This window comes from Tricharina praecox (assembly GCF_024521635.1).
Source record: "Tricharina praecox strain CBS 144465 chromosome Unknown BZA05scaffold_6, whole genome shotgun sequence".
Taxonomy (NCBI): Eukaryota; Fungi; Ascomycota; class Pezizomycetes; order Pezizales; family Pyronemataceae; genus Tricharina; species Tricharina praecox.
In genome coordinates, this window is record NW_026250408.1 from 250,844 (window position 1) to 275,627 (window position 24,784).

At 53.6% G+C, this 24,784-nt stretch overlaps 5 protein-coding genes and 1 non-coding gene across 6 annotated transcripts; 5 read left to right on the forward strand and 1 right to left on the reverse strand.

Moving 5' to 3' along the window:
• Positions 1-486: 486 nt before the first annotated feature.
• BZA05DRAFT_232435 (uncharacterized protein) lies at positions 487-1,581 on the forward strand. Its single transcript, XM_051479830.1, has one exon. It carries the CDS (start codon positions 669-671, stop codon positions 1,434-1,436), a length of 768 nt encoding a protein of 255 aa, XP_051341493.1. The 5' UTR covers positions 487-668; the 3' UTR covers positions 1,437-1,581.
• A 2,536-nt stretch (positions 1,582-4,117) lies between these two features.
• BZA05DRAFT_416786 (fatty acid hydroxylase superfamily-domain-containing protein) lies at positions 4,118-5,590 on the reverse strand (the record flags this gene model as incomplete). Its single annotated transcript, XM_051485427.1, has 3 exons — positions 4,118-4,477; positions 4,544-4,824; positions 4,912-5,590. The coding sequence occupies 3 exons, from the start codon at positions 5,588-5,590 to the stop codon at positions 4,118-4,120; spliced, it is 1,320 nt and encodes a 439-aa protein (XP_051341494.1).
• Positions 5,591-8,165: 2,575 nt separating this feature from the next.
• Positions 8,166-9,450, forward strand: BZA05DRAFT_390790 (Mss4-like protein). The gene is made up of 4 exons (XM_051482919.1): positions 8,166-8,292; positions 8,484-8,598; positions 8,670-8,807; positions 8,869-9,450. The coding sequence occupies exons 1-4, from the start codon at positions 8,278-8,280 to the stop codon at positions 9,111-9,113; spliced, it is 513 nt and encodes a 170-aa protein (XP_051341495.1). The 5' UTR covers positions 8,166-8,277; the 3' UTR covers positions 9,114-9,450.
• Positions 9,451-14,479: 5,029 nt separating this feature from the next.
• On the forward strand, positions 14,480-15,162 carry BZA05DRAFT_232484 (uncharacterized protein). Its single transcript, XM_051479831.1, has one exon. It carries the CDS (start codon positions 14,637-14,639, stop codon positions 15,063-15,065), a length of 429 nt encoding a protein of 142 aa, XP_051341496.1. The 5' UTR covers positions 14,480-14,636; the 3' UTR covers positions 15,066-15,162.
• Positions 15,163-16,114: 952 nt separating this feature from the next.
• Positions 16,115-16,186, forward strand: BZA05DRAFT_t99. The gene has a single exon. It is a non-coding gene; the product is annotated as a tRNA-Trp (tRNA).
• A 2,686-nt stretch (positions 16,187-18,872) lies between these two features.
• On the forward strand, positions 18,873-19,731 carry BZA05DRAFT_465837 (uncharacterized protein; the record flags this gene model as incomplete). The annotated part of the gene is made up of 1 exon (XM_051487776.1): positions 18,873-19,731. A coding segment is annotated over one exon (600 nt), but the record flags the coding sequence as incomplete, so codon positions are not given.
• Between the last annotated feature and the right edge of the window lie 5,053 nt (positions 19,732-24,784).

Sequence of the window (24,784 nt, forward strand, 5' to 3'; positions counted from 1 at the left end):
AAATCTCCGGGCTTCTGTTCACGACGTCCTCGAGTCGAACCGCGAGCTTTCGATGCACGATCGGTATATGATGTCCCACTTGGACAAGATCCGTCTAGAGGACGATGGAATGTCAGTCGTCTCTACCGGGAGTCACGACACTGTTCGTGGACGGAAAATGGCCTTCGTATTTGAGTGTGCCCTCCGGGGAAGTATGGTTTACTATACAGGCAACAGAGGGTTTGGAATCTCTCCACGCTCACCCTCGAAGTTCGGTGACGAGAGGCACATGGTGGACGATGCTGTCGGAGCCGAGTCTCGCTAATGTGATCTCAAATCCACCATTATTTGAGCTTCCGATCTAGCGCACCGACAATGACGGCCATTCCAGCTACTCAAATCCCCACCTTCGAGGACCAGTTGTCCTTGTAAGCATGCCGAGCAGACTCCCACGCAGCCCGATCGTCTTTCTGCCACTCTCAGACGTTGATAGATACCACTCCGTCGGTGCTTCTGGGGATGTCCCACTTTGTGCCGAGGCTTTTAGGTGATAACGGAATGGCTACCTACCTACTTCATCGCGGCACCGCAATCAACATAGCCGACAAGACGGCAATACTGCCCTCTACAGAGCGGTTTGACTGGATATTGACGTGACAATTTTCCGGGGGTATTCTCGATTGGTGCCGATGTGGTACGTTCACTCATTAGCCGTGGTGCTAATACTCGAGTCAAGGACAACGATGGGCAATCGCTATTGTACCATGCGTACAAGGAGGGGCTTGGGTCAATTGCTCTGCTGCTGCTCCGACCCCCTCTTATTGCGAGTGACACCGTGTAGCCCCGCAGGTACCCAATGGAAGCAGCGAAAATCACACGGACGATTGAAATACGACGCGGAGTACCTACAGGCCTTTGAGGATGGGTCCTCCAAAGTTGTAGCCGGGGCTGGATATCCTTCAATCCCCATTCACTTTAAAAGCTTTCAGTTCAGTTCAGCCCTAGCTCCCACCCCTCCACATAAATACCCCTTCTTCCCTTTACCAGTACCACTCAGGAATTTCCCCTCCCTCCACTACGACCCCTTCAAACATCTTCCATCACACATCACACATCAACACCGCAAAGAACCAAAAATCAAGATGAACCATCACCACCTCCACACGTACCCACACGCGGTCGCTGCAGCCGGCAGTACGGGCGATACACCCAACACCATCAGCGACTTCCGCAACCTTCTGTTCACGAACCCACAGTCGAAATTTGTCGTACTAGTCGTCGGCGTACTCTCGTTCTTCCAGACAATATACCTAGTGTACTTGGTCTGCACATGTCTCAGCATACTCAAGCGTCGAGATATGGCCCCCTGCGAGGACTGCGATCTGTGTGCGGAATGTGGTCGCGCTACTCTGAAAATGTTTGAGTGGGAGGGCGCGAAGAAGAAGAAGCTGGCGTAGACACCCGGCGGACAGTGTTCGACACACCTACCTAGTCTGGTCCGTCCGTCCGTCCGTCCTGGGCCGAGGACCAGACTGCACTGAACTGCACTGGACTGGACTGTATGTTGGCGGGCCATCCGGTCCGGACTGCTGCCCTGACCGGACTGTGTCGAACACTGCCGTCCGAGCGGCCTAGGTGGATGGGATATGGAGGAACTTGGGAGGCGGCGCCGCGGCGGGCACTGGGATAATTTTTGGTATCTATTCCTTTAGTTTAGGCGTTCACCGGTGGAATCGGGGATCGGTCATGGTTTGGATTCGAACTGATAGCAGCTTTCTATTTTACAATTGCCTCCTGATGTACTCTTTCCTTGGTTTTTTTTTCACATTTATTTTTGTACTCGATCGTTTCAGATCATCATACCTAGTATTATCCATCCTGTCCCATTTCCTCCAAATTTACCGTGTTTTCGACTTCTGAACCGATTTCTACTGTATCTAGATATCTTCTGCTCATTGGCTCTTCCACTCGAGGGCCGGGGCGGCACTTGAAGAGCTGTGCTCCCGCGCCGGTAGAGTGGGACAGCTCCATCCATCCACTGCTGAAATAGAGTACCTAACCATCCATCCGTGGACTACGTTTTTTGTTACTTCATCATTGCATCGACGATACCATGTAGGTAGGTAGGTAGATCATGGCAGTTATTATCCTCCACCTGGCCTCATCCGTGGATTACATACGCCGTCAACGAAGGATACGGAGCACGTGACTGACGGTGACCGTAGCGAGTGCGATATTGTGATTCTTGCGGACAGCTCGTCGGAAATACTTGCCGGATTGGTATTCGACTCCATCTCACTCGTGGCATTTTAAATAGGTACATAGACTTTGGCCTGCCCATGGTAGCTCAATGTAGCACCCTATGTACAATACTTCCCCTTTTACCCCTTCCACACACAAAAAACCTGATGTCACTGTTTTTTTCCTTGCTGGAAATTCGAATACATCACCTTCAGTGAGTGGTTTTGCATGATGTTGACTTCCATCGACCAGCTACCCAGGTACTAGTACAACCCGACGATTCCAAGCTCTGTCAATGTGCTATGTAGTACCCATTCACAGCTCCCGTGAGTCGCACCACCAAGCCCAGCACAGGCGGCTACCCAGGTACCTAGTACTATAGAGCATATGTAGGTAGACCGCCATATATACTGCCCGGAGGCTAGAGGCTAGAGGCTAGAATCAATTCTTTACGCCCTTAAAATACCCATTCACCATCCCTCATCATTCACCCTCCCTGCTCATTCACCCTCATTCCGGCAGGCTCTTACAAGTTACAACTTCCTTTCCCTCCCCATTCGCTTTCCGTTCAACTCAGTACTCTATAGGGTTTTGACAGAGGTATCTACCTCCTCCGTCTCCTGTGGCAATTCGCGAGACTAGGTACTGTAACCACTAGGTAACGGGTTGCCGCGATCGGGAGAGGGGATGTATTGTACACCGAGGGGGGGTTCCTCCCTTCCCCATTCACGCTGACTCCTGAGTGTGATACCTAGCTCGAGGCGGCGCAGTACCTATGAGACGTTTGCGAAACCGACAGAGTACCTACCTACACTACTATAGTCTGTAGGTATTGTTTCGCTCAGACCGATGGCCGATGGCCGATGGCTGGTGGCCGGTGGCCGGAGGAGGATGATGTTCGCAAACCCCGCCACACGCCACACACCACACTCTTTTTTTTTTTGTTTACCACCTCCCGCGAGCGCGAGTGCGAGGCTGAATACCTATCCCTACTCTACTGCAAACCCACTTCCGCTTCGTTTGCACGCAGTGCTCAGTGCTCGGAAACAGATCGTTGTTTCGACTCGGGGGGCGGTAACGTGCGATCACTTCATATCACTCGCCTACTATCTTTTTCCCCCACCTAGAATCCGAGAATCTCCTCGCTCATACTACAAGCCACCGAACCGGGCTGAACGGGATAATGTGAAATAAAACCAGATTCATTTAATACATAACCGTCAGTATCAGTGCCAGTGATGTCATTCCCCAATCCCGCCGTAGCTAAAATCCCCCACCGTAAACTAAAGGAACCACAAAATCCCACCTCGAGAAAGATGAGAAACGACACCAAAGTACTTAGATACTAAATACTAGTACTACTAGTAGTATATAGTACACGCTCCACAGGAGCGGCAAGAAAAGAAGTGAACTGAAAGAAAAAGGAAAAGAAAAGAAACCCTTCAATACTTGTGTCGAGCTATCCTACCCCCGCCGTCCCCGGCCTCATCCCCGCCCCGTCGCCGCATGCTTTCCATTCCTTTCCTTTCCTTTCGTCGTTACCATCACAACACAAGAAGAAACCCACACTACAAACCCCACAAACCCCCCGCCACACCACATGGTACAAAAACAGCCATCCATCCGATCCCATCCCATCCTATCGCATCCATACATCACACTCTGATACAAATCCCCCCCCTCAAAATAAAAGAAAAATAAGAAATAAGAAGAGAGAGAAGAAGAGAAAGAAGAGAAAACTAAGAAGAAGGGTACTCTCTTTTGCGCGCACGACACCATGAGAAACAAAACAAAAAGTTGGAAAAAAAAAAACAAAAAAACACCGCGGAAACGGAAAAAAAAAACCACATATTACGACCCCGCGTACCCCTGCAAGCCTGTAAGCCCGTCCCGCCGGTTACGCGGCAATCCTTGTAGTCCTCCTGCGCGTACTCCTCCGGAGCGACTCGACCTCGGCCTGTGCTCGCCGCTCCTCCGCCGCCTCTTCCCGCACCACCGTCTCGCCCACTTGTTTCCGCCCCTCCCGTACCTTGCCGTTCATGGCCGCGACGCCGCCGTTGGTGGTGGTGTGGCCATTCACGTGCGAGTTTGTGATGTCGTCTTTCTGCGGCGGGAGGAGAGCGGCGACGCGGTCCCGTTCTACAGCGGCAGCGGCACGTTCGCGCGAGGCGGCGTAGCGCGCCGACGCGTCGCCACCCGTCCATTGCGTTCCGAGCCAGCGGTCCCAGCAGATCAGGAATGGCTGCGAGTAATTGGTCTGCCGGAGGTGTCAGTGTTCCGTGTTCCGTGTTTTCTCTCCCCCAGCTGTTCCGCGCCCACGTACCTTGATTCCCCAGCTCTGGTGGTGCACATCGTGGTAGCCGGCATTATTCCAGAAGATCTTCTGCAGAGGATCCCATGGCAGTGCGTACCCGCAATGGTCGTCGACGGTCTTCATGGTCGAGAAAGAAAAGAAAATCATTCCGCCGCGGATGCCCATTCCCGAAAGTTTGTAACCGAGCCCGGCGCCGATGGTGTCCATGAGTAGACCTTCGAACCAATGGTTGTAGAGCGCGCCGAACGCGAATGGAACGTAGAGACGGTGGTGACGAGAGTGAAACGTTTCTATAGAATTCGGTTAGTGTTACAAACAGTTGGCGAGGTGGATGACGTAAACGACTGTTGTAACGGGGGAAAGGGGGGGAGACGCACTGTAAAGCCACTTGGACTCGTGCATGAGCCGGTGCAAAAAGTACTGCCATGTGTCGAGAACAAAGATTGCGAACCATATCCTGACAGCCGGCAGGATATACCAGTAGACAAACTCTGCGACCGAAAGCTTCCAGTCCGCCGGACCACCGCCCAACCCCAACCATCCCATAGCCGTGTTCAGCAGCTGGCCGCCGCCGGCGCCCACAACCCCGCGCACAACCTTCTCCTCCAACGCGGCACCATTGATCCCGACGACCCCCAGGGCCGCCGTCATCCATCGCTCGACCGACAAGAACCGCGTGTACAGCGCAAACACTTCGGCCGCCTCTCGACCCACCATCTCGGTGGGCTCATAGAACGCGGTTATCCCGCCGACGATCGTCTGGACGATGTGCTGCAGCACGACATCGCGGATCACCTCGCGGCGCGTAACGTGGTTTCTTTTCAGGACCTCTTCGGGTGTGTGTAGCCGATACCGCGACAGGAGATTGTAGGTGTCGAGGAAATGGAAGAACAGCGACAGCGACCAGTAGGTGATGATGGGCAGCGCCAGCAGCACCCAACTGTCGGGTATTGGGGGTAGCAATGGCGGTAGTGGAGTTAACGTGGTCGGCGGAGGAGGCGGGAAGGGGAACGAGCTGTTTGTCAGTGAAGGTAGTGTTGGCGGCTGCGAAGCCATGTTGTGTATGTGAGAGAATCGGAGCGGAGTCTGTGTGGCGATCGGGCCGGAAGGGCTGAGGGCCGGGAGCGAGAAAAGGAGCGACAGTGCGTTTTCGTCCGGGGGAGAGTGTGTGAGTGAGTGCGTGAGTAGAACGACACGACGACAAGAGCTGTAGAGTACCGATGTTACGGGGGGCAGGTGGGCGAAACGAGGTGTGAGCGAGCGACGGAAGATCGAGAGGAGGATTTGCGAGTTTGTAGGCGGAGCGGTAAAAGAGAGTGAAAGGAACTTGGCTTGGAGGTATTCGTAAGGGTGGTGGGTTGATCTGTCAGTCTTGGGGGGGGGGAGGGGGGGTGAGTGGTGACGAGGTCTGTCTCTTCCGTCTGTGTCCTGTCTGGCGTTTTTTGCCGCAGAGGATGGAATTGGTTGATTAGTGGGCAGGTTCCGTGCAGGGTTTGGTGCTACCAAGCGTAGCGAATTGGGTTTGGTGGACGAAAAAGGCCGCTCGGATTTGTTGCTATGTAAGCAGAGCACTCGCCACGAAGCCGAACAAAGTCGAGAGGAGAGCAGCCAGCGGATCGTCAGCGGCGGGCAGGAGGTGATGGAACGGACGAGTCGTTTCAGGAGCGGACAGGAGGAGTTGGAGGTTCGGGGGGGCGGGGGGGGGGGGAAGAAGAGAGATGGAGGATTCTTCGACTGGAACGGCCGGACAAGGCGGATAGAGGTTCGAACGGCTGCTGACTAGCTACTAGTGGTGCCTGCTTGCTGACTGCTGCGGAGGTATGGTATGGTATGGTCTGGTCTGGTATATGAGACCAGGAAGACCGGGAAAAGGAAGGAGGGAAGCCAAAGTCCGACGATCCGAACGGCCAACGGAAGGGATAAACGAACAACGAGAGAGAGACAAGTGATGATGACGAGGATGAAGAGGAAGAGGAAGAGGAAGAGGAAGAGGAAGAGGAAGAGGAAGAGGAAGAAGACGATGATAATGCGGGTGAGGAAGGAAGCAAGAACGTAATACGAGACGAGGCGAGGCGAGGCGAGCAGGACAAAGGCGGGCAAGGCTGTGTCTTGGAGATTGTTCACACACAGCCAACCGGGAACGCAATTCCGTGGCTGCGGTGGGGGGTTGGGCTGATTCGAGGGATGTCCGATGTTATTCAGCGGTGGTCTCGAATGCGCCTGATTGGAGCATCAAAGTCGTCTGGGGAGTGGGCGGGGAGTCGGGAGTGGGCGAGTGAGTGCTCAGGTGTGTAGATAGGTCAATGGGTACCTACCAGGTACTATAGGTATACTCGGTAGTGTCGAGCGTGGATCCGGTCGAACGAGCGGAAGGGGAGGGATTGCGATGAGCTGGAGATGGAGACGAGTGAAATCAGATGGAGAACCACCAGATTATCAGATGGCGGCCGGTGACTCCGTTCGACTCAACTCGGCAGCGCCGTCTCCATGGATGCTTGGTCTTGACGAGTGCGCTGACAGTCGCGTGAGTTTCACGCGCTGTCGCTACTCTAAAGTGATGGGTACACACTCTTTCTCTGGAAAACGTCCAATACTCTGGAGTAACCCCGAAATGTCCGGTGTTTTCCTCCGGCCACCACCACTATCACTACCTATCGCCGAATCCCAGTACCATGAAGTAGTTAGTAGGTACTATGCACCGTAGTAGTTATACCACCACTTGAACACGTCGGGTACGCAGTATGGAGCAGACACCCAGGTCCATAGTACATAGATACATGTACCGTCCACTGCCACTGCTACTTCGTCTTCATCTTCATGTCCCTCTTCCGCTCGTCCACTGGAGCACTGCCATCACAGCTCTCGTGTCTCTCTCGTATCCTTCGTGTGCGGCTTCAAGTTCCCCCGAGAGAGCGCCGCCCTCTGACCGACTGAATGAATGACTGGCCGGCCCATAACTGCAGCGCGTCCGCTGATTGCCTATGCAACTGGACGTATGTAGAGTAAAGCACCTCATTCCACAGTCGTCTCGCCCTTCGCACGAATGGCAGTTGCCCCTTCCTCTTCCCCATCTCCTTCCCCTTTCCCCCCCACTCTTGTGCACCAGTTCTGGGCTTCGTGCGCTCGGCATCGCGTTGTTCCGGTCGGCATCCGAGCCGAGATTCTTCCAGTTCCAGTTCCAGACGCACGCCGCACGCTGCCCGCCGCATGCCGCACAAACCACGCTCGCAGCTCGCTCGCGCGCGTATCTCCGGAGAGCCGATCCGTCCGGACTCCGGCCCACCCCACCGTCCAATAGAGTGATGTCGTCCATCGTCCAAAATGCACAAGTCGCCTCGCCGCCACTGGAATTGGCCGGGGTGAGGCAAGCCCCACGTGGCTGAATAAGCCGCGCCCCGAGGCGGCGTCGATCCGTGCTGTGGCGATCCGTGCTGTGGCGGAGGCGATCACGTGCGTGCGTCTAGAGTTGCTGGCTGGTTAGCGGATCAATCTCGTTGCGTTGCATGCATGCAAGCTTTGCTTCTAGTTGTCAAAAAATTTCCCATGCCCCCCTCGTCTTGGCTAGCCCGAGTGAGTGAAAATTAAAGTTGGGGCGTGGGATAAAGTTGTTTCTTCATAGCCATTCGTGCCACCCCACCCATCCCACCCCGCTCCTTCCCACTCCTCTCCTTCACCACCTCTACACACCACCGCCCGCCAATAACCTCGACTCCCCTCACTACTCCCCATACACACACGCCAAAATGCTTATCTTCAAGGTGAGATGATCTCTGTCCCTCTCTTTTGCGCGGGTTTCTGTCGAGTACTGGAAGCGGAGCGCATACCAGCAGCACCACCAGGCGAGGTGCGGGGTAGCGGGGTACCAGATGGGTGGAAATCTCGACGCATAGGACAGGACAGAACGGAATAGGGCCAATGCGAAACAGAAGCTGACGGACTCGCTCGACAGGATATCCTCTCCAACGATGAGATGATCTCGGATGTGTACGACCTCAAGGAGGTCGATGGTACCCTCTACGAGGCAGACTGTGCCATGATCACGATCAAGAAGGGCGCTGATGTCGGTACGTATTTTTCTTCTCGGAGAGGGAGTGGTGGGAATGTGCGTGCGCATGGCTGACTTGATTGGGGATAGATATCGGTGCCAACGCTTCCGCCGAGGAGGCCAGCGAGGAGCTCGAGGATGGTCAGGAGACCGTCAACAACATCGTCCACTCGTTCCGTCTCAACTCGACCAACTTCGACAAGAAGGGCTACCTCACCTACCTCAAGGGTACGAGTTTCCTCCCCTCCCCTCCCCCCTGCTCCTCTCACTAACACTCTCTCCACCTCAGGCTACATGAAGGCGGTCAAGAGCAAGATGCAGGAGAAGGGCAAGTCGGCGGAGGAAGTCGCCAGCTTCGAGAAGCGCGCCGCCGCGGCCGCCAAGAAGCTGATCGCCAACTTCAAAGACTACGAGTTCTACATGGGCGAGTCGATGGACGTCGACGGCATGGTTGCGCTCCTCAACTACCGCGAGGACGGTGTAACGCCCTACATGATCTTCTGGAAGGACGGTCTGGTGCAGGAGAAGGTTTAAATATCGAATCGGTTTTTTCTTTCTTTCTGGATTGGGATTTAGGATGGCCATGGTGTTGTGGTTGTGTGTGTTCTGTACGGTGGAGCGAAAACAAAATAATTGACGATGCGATGCGGGGGATTGAAGAGCATCTGACTGACGGCGGACGGTGGACGCGGGTGGTGATGTGATGTGATGTGATGATGCGATCCCTACGTGCGATCTAATTGAGGAATCGGCGCACAGTTCCCACTCTGCCTGAGTACTACCGAAATACACGCCTACTCTACTCTACTCTGCTACACATAGAGATGTCGAAATCTCCATGTAGATACATAGAGTACATAGAGTGTTGACATGTCGCCCCGTCGGACCCCGGGAGAGTGGAGTACCCACTACCCACTACCCAGCATGCGTAGGGGTGTCCCGGACCTCCCCAGCCCCATCCCCAGCGGCCAGCCCCAGCCAGCCCTCGCGAGTCGCGAGTCCCCGACCTCACTCCCTTTAATTATGACGTCGTCCCCTAGAACCCCAGAATCCTTCCATCGGATCGGACATCCTTCCATTCTTCCCCCGTTCCCCCGTATTTCCGTGGTGGCGTTGACTCGTCGGAGCGTCGGAGCGTGGATAGGGGGAGGATTTATAGTGCTTACGTAGGGAATGTAGAGTACTCCCGAGACGTTGTGTTCGCAGTGGGGGGCTTGGCTAGAGTACTGTGGGATTCGGGGGGCCAGACCCGATGCGGTCGGCGGTCGCCTCAACGTTGAGAACTTGAGATGTTCTCTGTTACTGCTTTTATGTTCGTCTGGTCGGTCAGTCTGTCGTTCAATACACGAAACATCAGACATTATTAGTTTAACATCACGGAAGTACTTGAGGTTGTTCGGCTTGAAGAATACAGGCTGCTTTTCATTCTTGTTGTTTTCTAGCGAATTCAATCAGTCTCGCCAGTTGCCCGTACCCGTTGGAGACTCGGAGGTCTCTCACTAGTGCTGACGCATCCATCAGTCGCTCGGCTCGATCGGCTCACTCGGATCAATCGGCTTGCTCGGCTTACTCGGGGTTGGTGAGAGGGGGACGGCGAGGAAGGGAGGGGGGGATGATGGAGGCGGAATGGAGGCGGAATGGAGTTGGGATTGTGGAAAGGAAGTGGAAAACGAAAGAAAAGACTAGAGTACCTAGAATGGGATACCTAGAACAGGAGGGGATTACTCGCACGGTGTTCATCACAATGTCTCACTCGCCCTTCTAGTCAGGTACGGTATCGTAGTTATGCCGATCCGATCTGCGGATTACGGTACCAGTAGGTAGTGGGTCCCCCCGAACGGTCGTGTATTGTACATACATACATCATGTACATATAGGTAGATGGTACTTCCCAGCAGCGCCATGATGCGATACGATAGGTACACTCTGCCGAATCCGCTCGATGACTTTGCGAAGCCGGCGGCGGGCGGGGGCGGGGGTGGGGGGCCTTCATTAATGGTTGGTCACAAAAGACTTTGTCGCGCCTGCACGTGGATGCGACACGCGATGGTGCGATGGTGCGATGGTGCGATGGTGCGATGGTGCGATGGTGCGATGGCGGGACGGCGGGATACGGAATGGTGTCCTACGGGATGGCGGCACAGCGAGCACGGCGGGACTGTTCCTGTCTGCCGACGGGGTCGGATATCTGGTACCATGGCGCTGGGGTGGTCCGACCGTCCGAGGAGTTCGAGACTAACCTCCAGGCGCGTCTCCACGTGCGCCGATGGGGGATGGCGGAGTTCGTCGCGACCCGCGGGGAGCGGGCTTATACCGGTACCAAGTTGGTAGTCGGTACTCGGTCTCGGGCGCGGGCGCGTGCGGCAGTGCGAGGCTGCGTGGGCTGCGTGAGGTTGCGTGAGGCTGCGGGGCTTTTGCAACCCGTAGGTGACGGTGAAAACATCCCGCAGCCCGCTCAAGAGAGTACCTATCGGCACTGCCGCGACACATTTGTAGGTCCCGTTTGGATGGCCTCAGTTTTTCGAGAAACTGAGCAAATGGAACTGAGACCCCGTTTGGATGGCACAAAAACTTTTTTAAAAAAACCGAAACTGTGCGGCTCCAGCGACGAAACTGGTACTGACCTCGAGAGGTCATTTCTTTGCCGCCATTCAGTATCGCATTTTAACTTCAACCATGAGAAAAAAGCGGGGCCACAATGTGTCCACTATTAAAGCTCTGGTGAAGCCTATTATTCAGACTTATGGCTGAGTAATCTGAGAACTGCCAAACACTCTATTCACCTCAAGGTTTTCCGGAAACTGAAACTGGACAGTGTTCGGTGTCCCGGCAGGGAACTGGATTTGCCACTAAAACTGGAACTGAAAAGTGAGTGCATCTAAACGGGCCCTATGGACAAAGCTTGTCGATGAAAGTCGACAGTCGACATCATGCAAAATCACTCACTGATGGTGATGTATTCCAGCAAGGGAAGAGCGACATTACCTTTTTTTAGGCTCGCAACAGCTGTGGAGGCTGGTAGTGAACAGGAAAGTGCATAGGGCGCTAAATCAAGCCACTAATACCATCTGAGGCACTATAGACAGGCCACGGTCCAAAATGCCACGAGCTTGAGCACTGAGATGCGGTCGAATGCATTAGGATGGAACCTAAAAAAAACGTGAACCCCAATACCCGATGAACCAGTTATCAACGTTAAGGCAGACCCATAAGTAGCTCATCGTGACCTGCAGGAGGTCAGGAATCCATCCTGCTATCCTACTATCCCGCTGGACGGGTCCGACAGGTCCGACGGATCCGGGAGGGTCAAGCATCTAAAAAAAGGACAGGTCCAGACTCCAGACTGCAGACTTCAGACACAAATCCGACTCGTTGTGGTTGTGCAAGAAAGTGCAGACCCTGCAGTAGGCTTCCGAGGAGCACCGAGACCATACCCGGAGAGGACAGCAATGAGGAGGGGGAGGATGTGGAGGAGGAGGATCGGAGATTAGCGAGTGGATCGTCCGTCAATCGCGGGGGGCGTGGCGGGTAGGGGCGGAGCGTGGGGCGGGAGGATCAGCGATCCAATGCGTACGTGTGCTTCTTTTCTTTTGTTCTGGCTGGACACGGTTACCAATGAAACAATCTGGGTGCCAGGAACGTCACACGGTGCCAACATGCCAGGTTTCGACCTGGACGGCGGCGAGTGACCAATAGGATACAGGTTTTGGAACAAATCGTGAATCCGCGATCCGGAATCTGGAAGGTCAAATGCAGTATGATGAAATAGCTGAAGAAAACCCTGAATTCCCGCCTCCCCCTCTGGCTGGACGGCCGTATGTATGTAGTATTGACTCTGGAATCTGGAGTTGAGGCAACCATGAAAAATTGATTCTCGACACCTGCGTAACCTTAGCTGAGATCCAATCATTGGCCTATCTAGATAGAGAGTTTCATCTAAACGTTCGCCCTCACCCCCCAGAGCTGTTCGGTTTGGTTTCGTTCTCATTTGTTTCAAGATGGTCTTGTCACCACTAACCAAGGTGCTTCTCCAATGAGATGGCCCACTTGTGATTTGTCGAGCCGGTCGACCTCTAGGTCACGCGCACTGTTACTTGGCAGGACGACTACGGTACTTCACCGAGTGGAGCGTATACGTCCCTCGTGACATCGTGTTTTGGATTGCGCGTGTGTATGTACTGCACATACATGCATACAGCCGCGAGTGAAAAGGTGTGGACAGGACTGACTCCTGACTCCGGCTGTGAGGCAGAAACCGAGTACCGTAGATAACGGGAGCTCTGTAGACTGTTACCGAAGCTTTCTATGTACATAGCGGACGGATAGCGAAGACTGGGCTACAGTAGTGTAATAGTGTACTACCGGTACGGCTGAAAATATGGACATTCGTGGCCGCGGCGCGAGCAGTCCGACAGACAGACGCAGAATGCCGATATTCCCCATGAACTACACGCACGTGTTGACCTAGCCTGAAATGCGGAATACATAGTCTGTATAAACAGCCGAAACGAGGGTTTACGATAATGTCTGATGGTATGTACTGCCATCCCAGGTGAAATACGATGTTGGTTCGCGAGATAGCAGTGCTAACTTACCACCCCTCCAACACTGCCGGACGATGCGTCACAGGTGTTTTCGCTGTTATCGATGTAAATCCAACGCCCATATTCAAAGAATATACATAGGAGTATGTACTTTCTCGTCCGCATCACTAGACACCAATTTTTTGACTGTGTCGTAGATGCTTGGGTAAACAGTACCAAGACGGCGAAATAGGTAAGACCCTGGGCCAAAAGTCTGACACAGACGAGCACTCGTAAACCCGTCCCCATCCATAATCCATATGAGAATCGTCCCCCACGTCCCACGCCCAGCGAACCGTTCTATTTTTGGTTTTGTTTCATCATCACTGCACTCGGCCGGTATCGGCCAATGACTATCATAGTAGTGGAGATATTCGCTCCGTAGTTCTGCTCCCCCACGTATCTACGAGTAGTGGGGGCACGTAGGTTGGAGCGTCCCCATCGCCGTCTCCCAACAAAAGGAACTAATTACTGTACACTCGAAGTAAAAGACCTAAGAGGTGATCAACTCGCAGTCTCCCATCCTTCTCCCGCTCCTACTCCTGTACTCCTCTACTCCTCCGAAAATCTCACGACTACGGTACTCTGCCCTGCTGCCATCAGCGTCTCTGGGGCCTGGGAAAGCCCTTTATTCCTTGAATGAACTTTTGTTCAGCCAACAGATATATCTGCACCTGCACCTGTCAAATTCGTTTCTTCTTGCATCGCCAGCTCACCACTTGCACTTTTTAGAAAAGCGGTGTGCACATTACACAACTCTCGTTAATCCCGCGGTCGGTCCACCACACGATTCTTATTCTGCCTCTCTCCAAATTACCTTTAGGTACCGCGCACTCAGGGTGTGGCCTGGCGGTCTTGCGTTGACGATACCGGGCAGTGATCATTATCGACGTCTTCCCTCACAGGCACACAGTAAAACTACGGCTCCACTCTCAGTTGGTACATAGGGCGGGGGGATTTACAGCACCTCGTCTAGACGACCCACTCATTGATGACCGACCAAAACCCATCCCACCTCCTTCCAACAGCTCGTCGCGAGTGATACCACATGCACCTCTACGTATTAACCCATTCATGGCTCGGCGGCAAATAACCACCCCGGCACTTACATTCCAGGTTTGGACTGAATCTACAAGATTAGCTGATAGCGAGTTGGAATGTTCCATTCCACTGCAGTCTTCTCCGCACTCGGCGATTTGCATGATGGAGCGGGAGAAAAAATACAGCACAGCCCCCCCCCCAGCCCCTACCAGCCTCAGGTTCTCCGCTTTTGTGCAGCCCGTCGAATGCGTGGATCCTCCACATAACAACCCCTCAGCCCCCCCACCCACCACCCGAACCTCCGCGGAGAGAGAGAGTCGCCGACTGTTGGTACACAGTTCATATCATCCCGTATACACACACACATACACGCAGACATACACACGACTCAGCAAAGAACACGCCGGAATATACACCTAAGCGAAACGATCGTATGTCGAGGCCACGAATGACCCATATCTACCACCCTACCTCCACGTCGACGTGGAGAGTGAGGGATACCTGCACGGACGCATCGCATCGTATCGATTCGAATCAGATAGGATACGGTTGGTGGGTGGTGCTGGTGGTGGTGCTGCTGGTGGTGACGATAACGACACTGAACGGCGACTCGATGAGCGATTTGAGTCCGGGGATCTACGGCGAACGGTGTTGGGTTCTTGTCGACTTCCTTTGGGGGGAGGGGGGGCTGGGCTGGCAGGAAAAGCGACGAGAGTTTGAGGCGGACGAGATGCTCAGGTGTCATGAGTCGCTCGCTGCATCTGCAGCAGCTCGAAGGGTCGGTAAGTGGCTTCTTTTCTTCTTCTTCTTCTTCTTATGTGCTGCCGCGAGCCTGTTGTCATCCATCGATTTGACAGGTTGACTGCTGACTAGGTGCTTGCTGACGCTGCGGTCATCATCCTCACATACTCACGAGAACTGGCGGATTTGCGGTGGCATGTAGTTTTGCCGGCTATCATAAGCGAGCTCCACCTCCGCCTTCACCTCCACCTCCACCTCCACCTTCCATGCATCGATGGATCACTACTCCAGAGTCCGGGGAGATGGACGCTATGTATGGGCTGCAGAAGTGACTGCGACGAGAGCCATAGTCCAGCACTGCCCGCTGAGATCCCCGGTTCTGGAAATCAGCTCGTTCTCGAAGGTTGGAAAGAAGGCGTGGACGAGGAATTGAGCAATATAATGGCACACAGAGGATCTGGGATCGGTATTTGGAAATCGCTCCACGCTTGGGAGGGCGAGACACTGGTGTGAACGATAGGGGGGGAATGCTTACTGCTGCTGCTGCTCGAGGAGGGATGGCCAATTGATGGTGGACAGCTCAGACTCATTCCGAAGGCTTCGACGACAAAACCGCTCGGCGCCGCAATCGATCGATCGCTGCGAGTCCACGGCTTCCGTTACATACAACCCACACCCACATCGACGATGGGGAGAACGCCGAGACGAAGTGTAGCCCTTCCTGTGGTTATACTTCGCAGCTTGGCCGGTCATGCGAATCAGCGCCTCGTAAGAGCGGCTCACAGTGGGAGGAGAGAAGGTCAGAGTGGGACACCGCATGGGTCGAGTGGGCTTGGGGGTAAATCAGGGCTACAGCGACATCTTCTAGAAGGCAAAGGGCCATCTTCTAGAAGGGAAGGGGCGAGCTTGGGTATTGGATTTCCGCGATTGCCTTTGTAGGGGCATCTGACCACCTACAGCCTGCTCTGCTGGGGGTTCGGCTTCTAAAAGTCGGAAGTGCCTTCTCATATGAGCAATAGTTAGTATTCGTACCTCGTAGAATAATGCCAAGATTCAAACAGAAAGAAATCCTACCCAAAGTGCAGCTAAAAAGTGCTTACTTCATCCTGCAGAACGTTTGATTGTCCTTTATATACCAAAAAACATGACAGCCGTTATAGCAAGCTACGAGACTCCGTGGCGCAACGGTAGCGCGTCAGATTCCAGACCTGAAGGCTGCGTGTTCAAATCACGTCGGGGTCATACCTAGACACTCGAGCTTGCATCTTTTTAACTTCCGTTTGCGTCGGCTTGACTGTTAGCAGAATTTGTTTTTGGTTTTTGACCGGTGTCTAAGGACTGTGCGCAGTGAGCACTGAGAACGGGTCTAACTTCAGGGACACTCCTTCGGCGTTCAATCCCTGGTCATCGTACACAACCTTTGCCTGTGACCCACCATACAAGACAAGGCTGAGCATCTACACCTCCAGAGTAGCTCTTGTGACCAGCAATGTTTCTGACCATCCCTGGCGCTCCATGATTATCCCCCGATGGTCCAGCAGTTCAGTTTCGAATAGGTCTGCAGAATCATCCAAACAAGTTGGCAGTTTACACAGCTGAGGGGGCGAGAAAAAAAACAAACAGGAATTAGAATGTAAGCCGTGTTTTCTGGAAGCATGGAAGCATGGAAGCTACCAGGTATGTGTGTGAGGCTCTCTGCGGGTCTGAGGGGGGGAGGGGAGGGATTTCTCTTTCTACTCTGCTCTACTCTGCTGCGTGGCGCTTACCTACGGTAAGGCAATAGAGTAGTATCCGCTCATTCAATAATATGATGTTGCTTGCGGTCGGACGTCGTGTGACTAGACATGTATGTAGGATGTCCAGCACAAACACGGCTGCACCAGCCACATCATGGTTGGGCGAGCGAGTGATACCGACGCCGCCCTTTCTTTGGCCCTGGAGGCTGTAGAGGATCTGTGCGGTGTGTGTACATCGAGAGTAAATACTCTACTAGTACGTACTCTACATACTGTGATACGCGGGACCAGTCAGGGCAAACGCTGCTTTCCCCTCCTCCTCCCTTTCTCATCCTCGTCATCATCATCGTACGTTCCCCGCGCCCATACCCTGGCAAACGTATCACAATCTTCTTCCGCAGGTCCTCCTCCCACTGGCAGGCCCTACCTACTACCTAGAAGCTCAAACCTCAAGCCGGCTGCCTCCAGCGAACCGGACAGGGAAGGGAAAGGAAGAGGTCGGCTATTATTACCTTACGTTACCTCGCCTTCCGACCGCCGCCTGGCACCGTGACCACTACTCTACATACCACTATGCACCCACCAGTACCATGACCGCCATCAGCACCACTATCGCCAGCCGTCTCGACTCTCGAGTCTCACATACCCATTGCCCCAGCTCGCCAGCAGCCAGCTAGCCCTAAGCTGGAAAAGTAGATTGCGGAGAGACGGATTGAGGAGTTAGGGGGAAGAGATGGGATGGGATGGGATGGGAAAGGCGACGAACGCCATACCGTTGCGCGTGCAAACGCCAAATCGGCAGGCCCCTGGCCATTAATGCTAGTAGAGTAGCTGCTCAGCGTCCGTGCGGCGTGCGCACGCGAAGCGGTTCTATTACACACTCTAGTTACTAGTTAGAACCAACTAGAGTATATGCACGACGAAGCAACTGCATGTGAGTAGAGGAGGTATGCTCTAGATGGAGAGGGATGGATGGATGGCGATGGATGGCTCGATGGATGACATGTAGAGTAATTACTGTAGAGTACATAGGAACTTCTCCAGTAAGGCAAGCGCATGTAGCGGTACTACTAATTGATCGATACCCCAATCGCTGACACCTATGTACCAGCAGGGCAGGCCGTCGCTGTGATCGACATAGTACATTTAGGTAGGGAGTAGGTACTCACACCGGGTAGGTATTAGTTAGTAGTTACGCGAGCCGACGTTGCGTTTTTTGACGGGTCTTCTTGCTCGGTATGCGCCATACATCTCGGACGTGCATAGGTATGGTGCGGGCCGCTCGTAACGAAATAGTCTAGGAACTGCGTGGAATCCGTTCGGCGAGAGTAAATAGTGGCCGTGGATTTCGTGCACGTGGAGCGAGGAGGTTGCGAGATTTGAAGCTCACACCGCAGTCCCGGTTTTCGGCAAAATTAGAAGCACAGAGAGGAGCAGTCGGCGATCACAAAGTACCGCATCTATCTCTCACGACCGGGGCAGAGCCGAGTTTGGTACGTACTGTTATATCCCGGAGTTAGGTTACAGGAAGGAAGCTACCTACATACCTACGTGGTAGTTGGAGGAAGCGCGAGCCCCCCCCCCCCCCCCCCCCCCCCCCCCCTCCGTCACCTCACCGGTCGCCCAATTCGTAGGGCTATAAGCGGCTTCCATTAAATAGTAGACGGGAGATGGAAGACTCTCTGCATGTTTAACGTAGGTAAGGCGCATAATAACACCAGGGCATGATTGGGCGTGAATTCTGCCAAGCTTTACTCTCAGGTATGCTCTAAACTTTAAAGGTAGACGGGGAGTAGCTTTGAGAAGGAAAGTTGTTGTATTGGTCTTTGTTACGTACAAGAGTCATCCAGGAAGCATTGGAAGAGTTAATCAATCCACATAGTTAGGGTCATTGAAGGTATGACTCTAGTAAATGATCAGGAATGACTCTAGTCAATAATCACGACTGCACCCGCGCGTCGAACCTCATTTCAGCCCTACGTAAACCCCCAGGATCGAGGGCGTGTTCAACTAAGCATCGCTGTTAACTAACTGGAGTATCATGTACGAAATCTAGAGAGAGTGGCGGCAGAGATACCTAGTAATTTCGAGATTTCGGCTATCTACCAGACTGATTGATTGTCGATCGCAGTTACCGCTCACCGCTTTTTGCCCTGGCTAACGTCGGCCACTGCTTGTTAAAGCTGGCACGCTTTTCCGATTGGCTGCCTACAACGTTGACGACGGATTCTGTTCGTTCGTTTGCTGGCTGGCCACAATACCACCACCCTAGCTTTTCCATCCACCCACTCGCCTGCCTCCCCTCCCTTCGTAGCATATATATTTGTATCTATCCGCCCATCGAGATCACCAATCCAACCATCCAGCCATCCAGCCATCTAGCCATCCAGCCAACCTCCGATCAGCGAACAGTCCCGTCTTCAAGCCACAATCCAGCATCAAATCCGCCAGTACCACCAGCACCACCACCAGCACCAGCACCACCACCACCACCACCGTCACGATGGACAACCCCAACCCTCCCACCGCCGCTGCACAGAAAGCCGCAGACCCCAAGCGCAAGCCCAAGCCCGAGTCCAAACCGGCCGAAAACAGCACTCCCACTCCCACTCCCACTCCCACTCCCACTCCCACTCCCACTCCCACTCCCACTCCCACCGCTCCTCCCGCCGCTACTCCCGCCGCTACTCCGCCTGCTCCACAGCCCACGCCAAAACCGGAAGAACCCCCCGCATACACCAAAGTCGTCCGCTTCATCCATGACCCGGATGGCCCGTGGACGCCGATTCTGAACGCCAACACCGACTACGCAGCCGCTGCGGCGGCTAGGCTGGCGGACTTTGAGTGGCGGATTGGTGGGTGATGTGGTTCTTAGGGGACGGTGGTCGCTGAGGGGGATGGGGATGCCACTGCTGTGGATGGAGAGTAGCAGTGGAGGTGCAGTGGAGAGTGGAGGCGGTAATGGTCACTGGCGTGTTGGGTTGTATTTTGTGGCAGCGTTTCTTACGGCGAGAAGAGGCGGGGCCGGTGGGACGGTTGAACGGACTACGGTTGGACAATTGGACGAAAACAGGGCGAACGGCGGATGGATGGCAGTGGATCTTGTACTATCATCTGTTTCCTTTAGGCTTTCCTTTCCTTTCGGCAATCTTGTATTACTCCCCTTCCCCCCGGGCCCTCCCTACTACCCCGTATGTAAGACGTGAGCGGTTTGTTTCCGACAGGGTCGGGGGGTGTGTCGTCCGATATCTACTCTCGATTGGTAGGATCTACATACGTACTTCTTACCTACTCTGAAATAAACAAAACGTGTGGTCCTACCACACTCTGCTTTCTGGAACCCTGGAACTCTAAAGCTCTGGAACATGGTTCCCTAGCACAGATGAATCGCAGTGGAAATACTAGTACTTGTGCAATTACACATATGCACGGCATGCAGTCTGTGCAATTACACATATTCACGGCATGCAGTCTGTGCAATTACACATATGCACGGCATGCAGTCTTCATGCACGTTGGGTGGTGATGTATGTCGGATCAGCTGCGCACAGCCCAAATCGCACCTTGCATATGACTAGCATCACCTACTATACATAAGCCCAAAATGAACCATGCACGGTCGATTTACATAAATGCATATACAGATGGAGATCATCAACAGATTTCGTAAGTATAAAGTTACGTATCTACAGAACATGAAAACAAACACACTGGTACTAGTAGAGTACTCGGTATACGTAGGCAGGTCAAATTAAGTAGGAATATCAAAAACCCAGAGCCCAGAGCACCGAACCCCCAACTCCATACCCCATACCCTGTACCATGGCCATGCCCAAATATAACGATTGTAAACGGGCTGTTGTTGTTGTTGTTGTTGTTGATGTTGTTATTGTGAGTTGTGAACCGTGCATTGCGCGAAAGGCAGAGGAGTTTCACGGGTTCAACCAAAGGTCTCCGGTCGGCTCCGGCAGTGCAACAGGGCCCGGCCTAGCCAATCCAATCTTATTGGAACTCGACACGATTTCCGGCAACTCCGCCGGCAACTCTCTACACCATACCGCCACGACCAGCCCCACCACCATGGCTGTTTCTAGCTTAACAGCCCCCGATAAACGGCTGTGCTTGACAGCTTACCTGAGTGTGGGCTTTCCCCATGCCTTTTATCACCTTTTATCATTAGCGGCTTCCATATCGTCTCGGATGCGGTAGACACTTCATGCATACGCGCGGAATGTGTCGCTGTAGCTAGACGATATGTACCCGTGGGTTCGTGTGCGCATCTACTACAGCATCAGCGTATATGCCGCCCACCGCACCCAGCCTCATCGAGACACCCAAAGCCGTGCGTGAAACAGGAATCCTCTGCTTTCCTCTGCTTCTCCTCGGGGCTCTGCCGACGACCCGACCACGTCTGCCACGGCCCACAGTGCATCAATAACGACAACGACAACGAGGCAGATTCCGGCTCCCAATGCGCCCCACCACCAGCACCACCAGCACCAGCACCACCGCAAAAAGTCCGCAGTTGCCAGTGGCCACCTATGTCTCAAATGTCAAATTTTTATCCGCAAGGCAGACTCCAATCTAATCTACACCTATTCGTTGTCCGTACATAGAAACGCCGTGATGGATCATGGGGGAAGAAAAAAAAGGACAAGTTACGCTTAATATACACAGCCTTGTGGGTATGCATAGAGTGGGTAGGTAGGTAGGTAGGTGATAGCTCGGTGACCGGGGAACCAGCACCAGCACCAGCGAGAGGGAGGGAGGGAGAACCTCGGGGTACTTATTATGTAGAGTAAGTAGAGTAGATACGGTACTTGGTCAAGTAGGCGCATGCGAGAAGTAAAAGCAAAACTGAAAAAAAGAAAAGAAAGAAAAGCGAAAAAGGCAATGCTGATCGGGATGATATCTACTCGGATGGGTGGCAGATTTGTACCTGGACGCATCCATGATCCTACATGGGCCACATCTGCGAGGAAACAATCAATACCGGATGTACCGCCCCCCGCCGTTTCCCCCACATGCGCCGCATAGCATAACCCAAGTAACTACATAGCCGAATTTTTGGTGAAGAGTGTCGAAGGAGAAACACCCTAATCTTGAGTCAGAGAGTATACGCAGCAGCAGCGGCGATGCGTCCACCTTCCCAAGCCGAGCGACTGGTACATAACCCCTCATTTGTGATATGTACCACCTATACCTACGTGGATCCAAGTCGATGTGATGTGATACCGCGTCCGGATACCTCCAGGTTGTACTCTCACCAAACGAGCGATTGGAAAAAGTACGGTACGGTACGCTACGGTACGGTACGGTACGGTACCGTGGCCCATGGATGGGAAACCTAATTCCAACTCTGCAGTTGCATAGCCTGACGAGCAACCCATCGTAGCTTCGACATGGTAGATACCATTCAACCTTCCGAGGCCTTTCGGTGACGTCGATCAAGGGCCTTGCAAGTAATGTGAGGTAGTAGGTGAACGCGCAACGGACCCGTTTAACGGATGCCGATGCGATGGTCTTCGGCGGGCGGAGCCGCTACCGGGTCGCATTGACACAGTACTAGGTAGAGTATGTTGTACTCTACTCGGCGAGAACAGCCAGCGGCTATGTTTTAGCCAACCGTTTCTACGGTTGAGCTCAAGTCACAAAGAATTCAAGAATTTGGATAATCGCGTGGAATCCCCCAACTCGGGACGCGCTCAAAAGTTCGTCCCGTTTCTCGATGATACGGAGACACTTTGCAGGCATCTTTCCTCCAAGAAACGCTGCGTGACACAACCAGGCGGCTCGCGGGCTTTCTGGTGGTAAAAAAAAGTCTTGACTCTCGAGTTGAAACCGGCCACGAAAATTTGCACACGTATCAATAAGAAAGAATGTATTTGCGGGTGGAATCGCAGCGACTCGTCTGTCCGTTCTTGACGAAGAGAGGGTGGGTGGTTCGCCCATCCGCAAGTCCATGACCCGTCACTGTTTATTGGATGGACCTCCAGGCAGCAGCTGTGCGGATCAGTGTTTTGCGCGCCATCGGGCCCGCGTTCATCCCCACGATCGAAGTGGGCGTGTCGAAACGGCTGCACCCCCCAACTTTCCCGGATGACCTAAAACTCTGTTCCCCATAGCCACCGATCGCACCGATACACAGCGTGCCGGCGTATGGTTAGTTGCGCTCTATTCATAGGGTCAAGTGAAAGCAGCGCCCAGTCGGCTTGTGTGTAGGTGAATGCATTTAGAACTCAGTGCCCCCCACGTTGAGCCTACCGAGACAAGTTGGCGGAGTCGAGTCCAGTAATCCAGACCCGCAAAGGTCCCGCGACGAGTTCAATCATCCGATGTGACCATGAGTATTAGTGCGTTGGCAATGTGTCTATGGAGGTGTAGCTCGATTCGTTCGCGGAAGTACAACCTGATTGTGAGGAGGAGGCGGAACCGCAGCATGGGTGCCCTCGATACACTGGCTGGGCCCCTATAGTAATTAGTTGAGTCCATCGTCAGTAGAAGCTGGATGGGACAGAATAATTTTTTAAATAGAGCCTACTTCTCCGCATCACCCTCCATCTCCTCGAACCCCACAACAAGCAAGCTGGTCAAGTAAAGTCCAAGTCCAACCCCTCTTCGTTTGTTTTCCTCCTGCAATTCATTAGCTTTCGTCCTGCCCATCGCCAGGCGTGGTCTCATAGCCGTAAGATCCAACGGGGCGAGAAAAAAAAAGGAAGAGAGGCAATCGAGCACAATCCGCGAGATTCGTCGAATCCGAAACGCCGCAACACCGAAACATCCATCCGCCATCCTGCCCTTCCCCCTTCCCGCAACAACACAAGCATTTCTTCGACTCCGAAACTCGCAGACTCGCCGTTATTGCTCGGATCCGAATTCGCATCAATCCACACGCGCTTCCGTCTAGAATCCGAAAATCCGCGACAATGCCGGCCCCGAATCCTCGCCACGGCAACACCGCCGCCGCCGCAGCAGCAAACTTCCACAACTCCAACCGCGATGCTCTTTCGACGTACGTGAAAACGGCGACGCAGGTGAACAAGAAAGAGTGCGTCTGCGATTTCCTCAACGACCCCGAGAGCTTCAATCTCAACGTTAGCCTTGCGCACGAACGGGAGGCTCGCATCGCACGAGAGATTGATGAGTTCGAGCGAAAGTTTAACCGGTAAAAAATGAAGCAGGGATGAGGATGAGGATGAGGAGTAGGAGGAGCAGGAGCAGGAGAAGGAGGAGGAACAGACCCATGCGGCGACCCGGTTGGAATTCGCCTCCCTACCTACCTATGTCGTACTTCGCAGGATCGAGCCCTCCAACGCTAGATTCATCATATGTATGATCACCCTCCTGCCGAGCCGTTCCCGAGTTGTCGTCTAGCCACGCCGCCGCACAAGGGTCCGAAGTGGGGATTTGGCAGTAACGGTGATGGGAAAGGAGGGCGGGAAAGCAGGTTATGGCGGAGAAATACTGGGGATATATGCAGCGTTCCCGGATTACCCCGTTCCGTGGTGGCGGGAGGGGTGGAGGGGTGAAGTGCATGAAAAGGAAAGAACAGGAGGGGAAATGCTAGTGGGGATATGGAGGTGCAGTGGGATACGAAGGTGTGGCAGGAGGTTTCATATATGCCGGCAACGGTCGTGGAGGGGGGCGCTGTCGTAGAGGAGGAGCGATGCTCGATCGAAAGAGAGATCGGTGATAACTGGTGATGGGAGGTGGCATCGGTCGGTATTGAACCACAAACAACAGCGATGCGATTCCGTTCTAATTTCCTGCGTTATAGATTCAGTGTTTTTCTCTGTTGTTCTTCTTCTTCTTCTTCATTTCTCTTTGCGGTTCTATGATTTAACTCTCTTTATTGAGGTTTTGGCAAGAGGGGGTAAGGTGGGAGGAGGGGAAGGGGGGTGGGGGAAGTTATTCTAGTGGGGGTGGGGAAGTTACTTTGGTGGAGGAGCATGCACTCATCTGAATCAAACATTCACTGCAGTGTCTTTGTTTTAGATCAGGTACTGTCGTTAGAGGTCGAGCCGAAGTATATTGTTTGTAATAAATCGGGCCGCTTATCCATGGGCCGAAGAGGTCTAGAGTCGAAATTGAGGCCAAAACTGAC

Coding starts and splice junctions, on each gene's coding strand:
- BZA05DRAFT_232435 (XM_051479830.1), top strand. CDS start 669: ATGTGGTACGTTCACTCATTAGCCGTGGTGCTAATACTCGAGTCAAGG.
- BZA05DRAFT_390790 (XM_051482919.1), top strand. Junction 8,599..8,669: donor CAAGAAGGGCGCTGATGTCG/GTACGTATTTTT, acceptor GATTGGGGATAG/ATATCGGTGCCAACGCTTCC. Junction 8,808..8,868: donor CTACCTCACCTACCTCAAGG/GTACGAGTTTCC, acceptor TCTCCACCTCAG/GCTACATGAAGGCGGTCAAG.
- BZA05DRAFT_232484 (XM_051479831.1), top strand. CDS start 14,637: ATGTCGAGGCCACGAATGACCCATATCTACCACCCTACCTCCACGTCG.